The sequence below is a fragment of the Silene latifolia genome, chromosome 5 (genome assembly GCF_048544455.1).
Source record: "Silene latifolia isolate original U9 population chromosome 5, ASM4854445v1, whole genome shotgun sequence".
NCBI lineage: Eukaryota > Viridiplantae > Streptophyta > Magnoliopsida > Caryophyllales > Caryophyllaceae > Silene > Silene latifolia.
Window position 1 is genome coordinate 28,188,518 of NC_133530.1, and position 11,798 is coordinate 28,200,315.

Genomic DNA, 11,798 nt, shown 5'->3' on the forward strand with positions numbered 1-11,798 from the left:
TCTCGTTTCGTCAACATGTAAGTCTGAGGGTGTATAATTCCTCTTTTATTTATTGTATTTTATTTATCGTATCACCATTGTAAGATTTATGTCGAATACACCATTAAAACCGATTTCTAAAACCATCTTTAAAACTCTGTTTTTGCGGATTTCCAGTAGACAGACGTCGAGAAAAGACGCAGCAACCGCTGCGCCTCTTCGAAGGAGCGCAGTTCCTGCTGTGCCTCTTCGTGAGGCTGCCGCAGTTCCTGCTTCTTTCCTTCTTCCTCGTCCTCTGTAATTCGTGTTTGTTTGTTTTCTTTTGTTCGTCTGTTGATTCTTCATCATCATAGTATATAATTCACATGTATATTATAATCATCATCATTCACATGTTTAATTCATTAAATCCGACTTAAATCCCAAGTAACTCATATTTGCGGGTTTTCGTCATTAAATTCAAACCCGGGTTTTAGAGATTCGATTTGTTCATATTGAGTTTCTGGAATTCGTCGTTGATATAATTTTCATCTGCTTATTCGCATATTCGTTGTATATCCGTCATGTTTAGCCTAGTTGACTTATTTCAACAGAGGACTCATTAATATTTCCATCATAATTTCATGTAAATAATCCGTTTGCATCCGTCTCATTCATGTTTTATTGCTTTTATGACTCATTCATATGATAAATAATCCATTAATCACTTCCATCCGAGTAAATATATTAATCGATCCATTAAATTCATCAAATTAAAATTAACGATTTGCAGTTCCGGCTTCACAGCCAGAACTCACCCTTGGAACAGACGCAGCGTCTGCTGCGCCTCTTCCAGAGGGCGCGATCTGCTTTGTTCCAGATGATTTCGTCCCCGAACTCCGTTTACGCCTTGACCTAGTTTAATTAGTCTACGTTTAACTAACTAATATCCGTAATATCGCTAATTCTGTTTGTTAATTTATTCTTTATTCCTTTTTCTCAAATTATCCGTTTTAAAGGTATTTTCGACATAAATCGCCTAATCCACTGTAATTTTCATTATTGTAATTTATAATTATTGTATTTCTTTTATTGTTTGTATGCTTCACATGTAATTGAGCATTAAACCCAACTTCGACCCAATTGTTTGCTAATTACGTGTCAACCGACTTAGTATTTAATTCTCACATGCTAGGATTAAAACTTGGATGTTGCATTGCATGCATTACAATCGACGATATATCGAGTACGAATAACTTCCCTAATCATTAGTAGAGGCCGCTATCGAGGCGGGCGGGATTAGGTGTTCGATCAAAAGAGCTTCCTAATACGTACCCTCACCCCTTACTCCAGATCTCCGTGAGCACCCGTGTTCATTGGCATCCACGAGAGTCATTCTAGACATAGAACGCTAAGGGTAACGAGTTCTTGGTGTTCATGTCTTGACTTTGTGTCTTGACATGACACGAGGTATTCGAACTGTTCCAATTTCCCATAAAAATTGGTGGCGACTCCATACAAAATGCAAACGCTTGTTTCCGTTTCTCACCAAGCGCCCCCGTGGGCGGCCCGCTGTCCACAATGTGGGGATTGATTGGCTAATGTGGAGGGAAAAGGTTAATGTGGTGGATAAAAGAGTGGTAATGGGTAATTAGTAAGGGTAAAATGGTCAATTTATGTGATTCAGTATAGAGTATGAAAGAAATGAATTTTTTTGGTATAAGCTTTGAAAAAAAATTATCTTAGGTATAATATTTGAAAAAGTGTATTATATTATGTATAAGTTATCAATTTATTAAAAGCTTTATTTTAATAATTATGTTAATGACTCATTATAATTAATGTAAACATAGAATATGATTAAATATTGATTTTAAATATGTTTTACATTTTTTAAAAAAAATATTTTTTTGAACAAAAAAATCGTTAAAAAGGGCGTTAGAAATTATTTCTTGACCCGTATTCTGACTCTAACCCGACCCATGACCTGTCTGACCTACCCGTATTCGACCCGACCCGCCCAACCCGTTTGACAGGTCTAGATAATGCAACATTGCTATTTGGACTAATTTAGTTACGTGTTAGACCGTTTATGCGATATTTAATTGAACCTTTAGGGGTTGTTTGGTTGACACTTGAAAAACACAGGAATTGAAAAATCACATGAATTGCAAAAACATGGGGTTGTTTGGTTGCCATATTTTTTGAAAAATGGGGAAATTAGAAGTTCTCAGGAACTTTCAATGCCTACATGATGTAGGAATTGGCTTACCTACTCCCCCCTTGGTCATTGGAAGTTCCCATGGAATTTAATTCCTACATGAGCAACCAAACACTTTTGTCAAATTCACCCGAATTGGATGCAGGAACTTAATTCCCATGAAATTGATGTTCCTAGGAAAATTAAGTTCCTTGATCAACCAAACGACTCCTTACTTTAGTTAATTTAATCTTTATAAACATAATTATAGAAAGGTTAACCATACAACAATAACGTGATATTATACTATGTATATATTTATAAATTAAATTCATTATTGAATAAGCAACAAAGAAATCTTATTACAAAGAAATCACGAGTATTTGTTCAATATATATTCATTGTAACAAAACTCTTGAATACCTATTTACTTTTTTTTTTGGAAGAATTGAATACCTAATTACTTAGTATAGCAATTGAACAATTATACATGTCTATATGTACAATTTGAAAACTTGAAAATTATATGTTGCATAGTTATACGACGTATCGTTCAAATACTAAAAATTAATATTACACCTAAGTATAAAAGGATCAGCAAACAAATATATTAGAAAAAGTAACCCGTGCATTTTGTGCACGGGTATAAAACTAGTAAATGTGTATAAGGCGATCGAGTACATTAAAAATTTTAAAAAATAAAAAAATATTTGAAGCTTGACATATTGTGAGGGTCACATACACGTTGTCTCAAAATATTAGTTTTTATGAATATTAATAATGAAATGCAATTTTTTATATTAAATATTTTAAGGTAGGCCCGTGAATTTTCACGGGTTTAAACCTAGTTGTATAAAAACGTAATAATCAATTAACCGTTATTAAAAATCCAGTAAATCTCTCCTACACCATTATTCGTGCTAGTTTAAGATGAGTCAGGCACTTGTGCATATAAAAATAATATATTTGTCCTATATAGATATATGTTTGACTTGTTTAAATTTAAGACCGAGAGTAGCATGATTGAGGAGGTAGTACTAGTGGGTAGTGGCCCAGCTGGCATACATATTATATAGTGCAAGGATTGTTGGGGAAAGAAACAAAGAGTTGACATTTTCACAAAATATCACCAGTTTGAGAAACAAGAAAAAGAAAATAGAGGATGGATCTAGCGTTGTGGAAAGCAGCTGGGGAGGGAGATGTGAAGTTTCTTAGAGAAGCAGTCGCCGTACAACCTTCGGAATACTTCCTCAGTCATTTCATGGAGGTGGGAAACATCTTCCACCGGGCCGCAAGGGACGGCAAAGTCGAGTTTTTGCAGGAAGCTATGAAAATTCTGCCAACAAATATCCTAAAACAACTCCTCCAAACCACAGACGTTTCCAAGTATGCCGTGATCCACGTAGCGGCTGTGAGCAGGGACATCAACGTCGTCAAGGTTATTAGACAAATGTACGCATCATTGTCGTGGGACGATGACGAGGATCATGTGAAGCCGTGGTTGGCATTGACTTGGGGCGGTAAGACGCCGTTGAACCTCGCCTTGGGACATTATGAGGTGGATGAGAAATGTGCGATGGAGATATTGTTAATGGATCCCGAGTTTGTGAGCTGCACCATTGCTGACAATAATGGCAACATCCCACTCTATCATGCCATCGAGAGGGGTTTCAATCTTGTTGCTGAGAACATCTTGATATCTTCCCTCGTTTCCACTTCTCCTGCCACCTCCAGAGATTACTTGAACCTTGCTAGTCTTGCTGCCAATTGCTCAGGTGACTACTCTACCTTTCTCTATCCTCGATTCACCTATTTACTACCAATCTAGATTTACGTTAGGGTAGGATCGGATTATTTCTAAGACTTTCCTAGTCTTAATACTCCGCTGCATAACTTTTCACTAATTTTTATTATTCCCTTCCTCCAAACAAAAGGTAACACTTGCTTTATGTCAATATTTCTAGTCCTAGGGAATCTTTGGTATTATTCTTAATTTTTAAGATAAAATATAGTCACGTGAAATCTTGTTTGATTTATCGTCATGAATTTGCTATAAGAATATCAAATTTTTATAATTTTTAATAATGTGTAACTAATAATATTTAGGTTTCAAGATAAAATAACTGTTACCTTTGGTTTGGATGAGAGTGATAGTGGGGTTTGTCGCCCTCCCCCAATCAAACAAATTATTCTCAACTAAACTAATGTAGTAGGTAGTTGAGGTCAAACCACAAGGAGATAAAAGATTGACTACTAGCTCATCTTAAATTATAAGTTAGCTACGCGAATCAAAAAATGGTTGATATTAAACTAATTAACTAACTAAGCCTACTAATTAAGCAAACAAGTAATAGAAACAATGGTTTATGCATAATAAAGAAAAGCCTAGAGCACGATTAAGCTACCAACATTCATAATCATCTTCTTAGTTCCATCAATTAGTCATCTAGGGATAATTTTGCTAGGGAAAAATGCTTCTAAATCGCCTATTAACTCCCTCTCGGGCTCATAATAGGACACTAGTATTCCCGACTCACCTCCCTCTTGGGTTCATGGCACGGACTCCCCGACTCAACACTTTAATTAATACCCGAGAACACGCGATATTTCCCAAGTACTCAAATATTGGTCGAGGTCATTAAGTTTACGATAAATTTTCGGTCTTTCCAACCCTTTTCCCAAAGGTGAGGGTCAAACCCGTTCCCAAAACACCCTCTTTAGGTTCTCCCTCCTGGAATCAACCCAAATTGACAAGAAAGATAAGTGGGTGATCAATTTTGGACCTAACCAACTTCCATTGGTGGATAAAGGTCTTTAATCAACCAAATTTCCAATCCCCTATCTACTAAATGAATAGGTGAACTCTATTATTTTCCCACCAAAAGCATATTCTATTATATTTTCATTAAAATTAATTTTTTCATCAAATTATATTATTTTCACTAAACTCTAAATTATATTATTTTAATTAAAATAAAAAATTTATATAAAGCTATAAATTGCTAAATCTTTTATTGCTCCTATTACTAGATGATGAATTGTTTTTTTTTTTTTTTTTTTTTTTTTTTTGCAAGAAGGGTATATCAATCTTTTATTCATCCCCAAGGGGAACAAAGAAGGAATCGGATCTTACAAAAAGGAATGTCCACTATTAATTTAATAGATCAAGTATCTCCTCACTATGGTTAACATGCTTATGTAAAACTCTCACACTAGCAACAAATTGGATTTGTTTGATTAGCGTAGCTATATCCGTTTCCATGCCTCGAAAGATTCTAGCATTGCATTCAAGCCAAATGCTGTAGATTGTACCAGCTAGACAATACTGAAACAGTCCCATCTTCCAATGTTTCCTGTGCTTCTTCCTGGCGCCCCATGTCAGCTCTTTCTGAACATCACAAGTGCGCCCTCTGATACGCAACCAGGCCATTAAGCCACACCAAATGCTAGCTGAGAAATCACATTTAAAGAACAAGTGACAATGAGATTCACTAGCTTTCTTGCATTAGATGCACCAGTTCACTAAGTAGAGGCCACGAGAAGAGAAGCAGTCTATAGTGGGAAGCTTGTGCTGAGCAGCAAGGGCACTAACAAAGCTATGTTTAGGCACGACATTTGAATTCCATAAAGATCTATCACAACCAACAGTGGTATACTTAGGACGTATCAATTCATACATTTTTGCAACCTTGAAACGTCCACAAACAACACAGCTAGTCAGCATCTGCTGGGTATTAGGAATCCCACCTAACAACTAATGTATAACATTATGACATTGAAAGGTAATGAGTAAATAAGGTGTTAGGAAAAAAATGCTTTATGCTTTTTAATTTTATTGTTCAATCTCTCATTTTAAATTATCTCAAATTAATTGTGTTGCATGTCAAAATGATTTACAATATTAAGAAACAAGTGTTAACATGGCTCAATAAACCGAAGAAAAAAAATGAAATACAAAATATTAGTATTTGGCGGCTTGAAAGGCGAATGAATGAGTGATGGTGGTGGGAGGTTGTGATAGGGGAAGGTCGCAATGGGTGGGTAATGGGGTGTGGAGTCGCATAAGGTTATGACAAGGTTAAGGGTCACGCGTGGGGCGGGGTTAGTATGGTGGTTATGTTGTAGGTGCGGGACGTAGGGGGTGGTGGAGGCAAGATGGGGTAGGATAGTTGAAGGACGTTGAGTATGCATTGGATAGAGGGAGTTGTTTAATTTGTTGTGTGGATTGTTGAGATAGGGGTTGAGAGGGACGTCGTGGTCTGAGGTGTTTGGCACGATCACCACTACAGTGAAGGGTCTACTAGTGAATCTCGAGGTAATCGGATAGTGATGGCGACACTGCTTTCAGACGTCCAGGTAATGGTGAGTGGGAAAAAAAATGAGAGAGAAGGTAGATAATTGAGAGGGGAACGAAGAAGAGGGGTAATATGATAAAAGAAAAATATACAACAATGAGTAAAATTAAGTATATTGGGTAAATAAACAAATTATAATATCTATAATAATTTTATATTTACATTTCAGATATCACCTCTCATAAATAAGTCATAAGTTAAACAGTCGACAAAAATAAGCAGAGTATTTCGAATAAAATTAAGCAATATAAACTATCAAAAGTGTATGGCCGTATGAGTAGGCAAAGCAAAATTTTCTAAAAATTAGTTACTCCCTCCCATTCTAAATAACTCTCCCTATTTATTTTTTTCGTCTATTCACAATACTCTCCCTATTTTCTTATTTGACAAATTTTTATACTTATTTTAATCACCCCACCCCACAACAATACCCCCACAATACTCATAATCACCCCACCCCACCCCACAACAATACCCCACAATACTCATACTTTATCTTATTTTAATCACCTTACCCCACAACAATACTTTTTTTAATCACACAATACCTTCCCTCTCACCAATCTCCTACCCCACTACAATACTTTACCATATAATACTCTCCTCCCTTAAATACCGTGCCCTCCATAAAAGGGGAGGATTATTAAGAATAGGAGGGAGTATTTGCTAAATAAAAAAATACATAAGTTTTTGCTTTTAATAATACTAGTATTGGTGCCCGGCTTCGCCCGGGCTACCTCTACATACCATTAAATTTTTTTTTCATAAAATAAAATTACTTAAAGTTGCATAACCCATAAATTTATCATTATTATATTTTTTTTATGACATATCATAAAATTACGATGAAATAAATTTTGAAACAAATTCACTACTCCCCTTATTAATATTTTACTCTTATTAATGAAATAATAGTAATGACATTTCACTATTTGCCCGTAATCATTGTTACTTTCACTACTCCCGCCATAGTTATTGTTATTGTCACTACTGCGGCATTAATATTGATAATCTCACTACTCCCGCCGTAATTATTCTTACTTTCACTATTGCCGCATTAATATTGATTATTTCGTTACTCCCGTTGTTGTTTCTACCACTTTCACTAATCTCGATGATAATATTGTTACTTTTACTATTCAAATGAGTGATTACTATCATATAACTATATTCAATGTTACTACAATTCTTTTCTTTACTGACGAAATTACTTTTACTACTTAGGCGTGCAATTTTAAGAGAATTATATATTTATAAAAATATATTACACATATGCATTAAATCAAATCGAAAGAATTATGCAATATTATATATTATGGAATCTATTTTGAATTATTTATAACCTACTTATATTATATTTTTGGATGTTAAATAATTAACATCTCTATACATCTAATAAACTATAAATTTTAATAAAATTGCATAGATTTTAAATTTAATATATAATTTTATGATGATAATAATTAATACCATAGGTGTGCATGTTTATACTATTAATTATTTTATTTTAAGGAAATTGACCATCTTCTAGCCTTCTATAAATATTTAGAAAGATTATCAAGCATCTTCTTTCTTTTAGTGTCCTTGAAATTGACAATCTTTATTAATTATTTTATTTTAAGGAAATTGACCGCCATCTTAATTAATTATTTTATTTTAAGGAAATTGACCATGTTTTAGTCTCTTATAAATGATTAGGAAAATTATCAAGCTTCTATATAATTTAATTTTAACCCAAACTATATAATATTTGCATTGAGATCCCTTAATCGGGTCCATCTCATGTTGCTAGTGATTTAAAACTATATAGTATCATTAATTTGTATAACTTTCTTTAATTACATTGAAGTCCCTTGGTTTCTGGAATTAATATATAGTATTGATTTTCCGTTACTAGTTTGATACGATTTGGATAGTTGGCAAATGTTGGATTCACTAGATTGCCAGTCTCTAATGTTTAATTTGTAAAAACAGTGAATGTAGTGAAGTTGTTGTTGGCAAAAAGTGGTTCAGTAGACAACGATGGAAATACACCATTGCATCGCGCCTTGCTTTTAAAGTCAAGACAAGAACTCGTGTTGGAGACTTTGTCCACCTATCCTACCACGTGTAAGATTCTCAACAATAGGGGTGAAAGTCCCTTTTTTCTCGCTGTTATGTTTGGCTACGGACAAGTTGTGGATGAGATTATGAGAATTGAGGAGCCTCGTTTTGACATGCTTCGTCGCAATGACGGAACTACTGTGCTTCATAATTTAACCTCCTGCCCAGGTATGTTTTTAATATGGGATAATTCACGTGGTGCCCCTGAGGTTTGGCTTAATTCACGTGGTACCCCTGCGTTTAAGTTTGTGCACATGGTACCCCTCAACTTTCATTTTAGTGCACGATCTACCCTTTTTCATTAACGCTGTCAAATATTAAACTAGCGAGGGTTATTGACTTGTTGACCTATTTTGGGGGGAAAGTTTGTTGAAACCCAACAACCTTTTGAATATCCAACTAACTAAAATTTGTAACTAACTACAACTAACTAATATGACTTTCATCAAATACCCTTGAAGTTTAAGATTTGTGCACCAAATACCCTTGAGGTTTGAGAATTGTGCACGAAATGCCCCTGTTACCAGAAAGACCTCTAACGGCTAGAAAAGTAGCCGTTGGACTCTAGTTATTGCATATAAAGAGAGTTGATGTTAATATTTGGAGCAATGACTCTTACACACTACTACAAACACATTCCTACTATAATAATGCAATCATCATCTAATTCAAGATCTAATTCAAAAGGGGTGCAAATTGATAACAAAAATTGCCCTAAATGTAAGAAGAGATTCAACATAAGGTCATCTGGACCTTTGGCAGCAAATCCATCAAGATTGTACTACAAATGTGATGAATGTGAATGCTTTCAATGGTGCAAACCCAAAAATGAAGACATGAATGAGTTGGTTGGTGAGGAAGCTGCACAAGTTCATGATGCTAATGCTATACAAGAGTTTAAGAAGAAATCAAGGAACAAACAACTATCATTTGTGACTTAAAAAGAGAAATTGTAGATTTATCTAAAAAGTTTCAATTGAGTTTGAAAATAGGGATAATAATGTATATGTTTTTAGTCTATATTATAATGAAATAAGTGTTCTAGCATTGTGATATAAAAAAAAAAAAGATTTCAGAAACCTAAAACAAATTCCATGCATTATATTACCTCATTGGCATCCAAGCATCCAAAAGTTTAACCCAAAAACTTACATGATTCATCTAGTTCAACAACTAACAACCAACTTACTAACAACCAACTTATCTAAACAGACTTGCCAATTCTTATCCAAGAGTTACCATTTATCTAACCCAAAAAATGAGTAGTTAGAAGTTGGAATTGACATTACAAACACAGTTATAATGTCAATTACAACTCCTACAAAAAGTCAAGTTAAATCCAATGTTTTCAGCAACTAAAATAAAATGTTACCACATTAACTTCTAAATCAGATTGGAGGTTGATTTGTTGAAGTTGAAGCACCATCAGTCCTTCTCTTCTTTGATGTTGGACCACCTTGGCATGATCTTGCATTGTGGCCTATTGTCTTGCAAATAGAACATCTGATGATGGTGGACCTGCTGCCTCTCTTTTTCTTTTTCTCATCAGGCTTCCTCTTTCTTTGTCTAGTGGCCTTCCTGCGATCTTTCTTGTAGTGGTGGTTGGATCATAGGAAACCAAATTCAGCCACCGATCCTTATCGGCATAGGGTGCATGATATTGCTATAAGTTAACTTATAGCACATCCCAGAGAAGTAGCCATTCAAATATTGCATTGGTTCTTCTTTGTTGTGATAGATGACCCTACATGCATGCTTACATGGTATCCCAGTCACCTGCCATGCCCCACACAAACATGTTTCATTCTTCAAATTTACAGGAAAGGCAGTTGTGGTACCTTCAACCACCTCAAATTCTCCACCTCCAGCTTTTATCACTCTACAATGCCTTGAGTCTGAACAATTAGACTCAATAATACCCTTTGCATATGGAGTAGGATCATATGGTTGCATAGCCTCAGCTATATCAATTCTTTCTGCTATCTTGTTCATCTGATATTGTCTTATCTCTTCCATCAAGACAAGAATTGGTTTGGCCCTCATGTCATTAATCACAGCATTAAAAGACTCAACAAAGTTTGAGGTATTATGATCACAAGCTGTTAGTGGATCAAATTGATGTTTGGACCATTGTTGGGGAACATTGGACAAGTAAGCAAAAGCTTCTCTAGAAAGTCTAGCTATACCTGCCATTGCTTTGTTGAAGACAAATGGTGATGTTGTATTGGCAGCCTTCCAAAACAGATCATGATAGCCAGGCCCTGCCCATTTCTCCTTGAAATTTGTGTACAAATGCTGAGCACAAATTCTTCTTGTGGCAGTTGGGAACACATTTGATAAAGCCTTTTCAACACCTTTCATTCTATCACTAATGAAAGTCCAGTCCCACTTAGTACAACCTTCCCTCTGAAATGCCATCTTCAAATTTCTGAAAAAATAACTCCATGACTCAGTTGTCTCCTTACCAACAATAGCATATGCAATGATAAACAAGTTATTGTTGCCATCCGTAGATAATGCGACAATAACATTCCCTTAAACCTCCCCTTCGGATGACACCATCAACTCCTATTATTGGCCTACAACCTCTCAGGAATCCTTTTGTCCAGGCAGAAAAGCTAACAAACATTCCCTTAAAATAGGTCAACTTTGTCGGTGTAAGGGGAATGCCATGTAATAAGTGCCCATGAACCAGGGTTGGTCTGTTTGATCATCTCAAAGATAAGCGAGCGAAAATTATAACTTTCCTCATGTCCCCCAAACACCTTCTGAACAACTACACTTCTGACCTTGTACATTGTCCTCTTTTTCACAGTAATCCCAAACTTACCCATTAACAAGTCTGTTATGCCCTGAACTGGCATACCAGGATTTGCAGTCAATTCATCTTCTAAAGGTTCAACTAACAAACCTTCACTCTCCACTCTGTTTTTCTCCATCCTCTCCTTTTCTTTTTTCTTCTGCATCTCCTTCCTCTGTTCTTCCATCATTCTTGCCTTTTTTATTTCAGCCACTAACCTAAACTCCTTAATTGGCTTATTTGTGTCCTCAATCCACACATCAATTGTCTCAAAGCTTTCATAATCCCAAAACATTTTCAGTAAATCCCCATCATCCTTAATGTTTACCTTAGCATTATTCCTTCCCCTATAATACATAGCATAGACAGAGGGCAATAAAAC

The 11,798-nt window shown here is 35.3% G+C and overlaps 1 protein-coding gene across 1 annotated transcript; it reads right to left on the reverse strand.

Moving 5' to 3' along the window:
• Positions 1-10,239: 10,239 nt before the first annotated feature.
• Positions 10,240-11,034, reverse strand: LOC141655130 (uncharacterized). The gene has a single exon (XM_074462224.1). It carries the CDS (start codon positions 11,032-11,034, stop codon positions 10,240-10,242), a length of 795 nt encoding a protein of 264 aa, XP_074318325.1.
• Positions 11,035-11,798: the final 764 nt, after the last annotated feature.

Excerpts from the sequence above, each read along its gene's own strand:
- LOC141655130 (XM_074462224.1), bottom strand. The coding sequence starts at position 11,034 with ATGGCATTTCAGAGGGAAGGTTGTACTAAGTGGGACTGGACTTTCATT.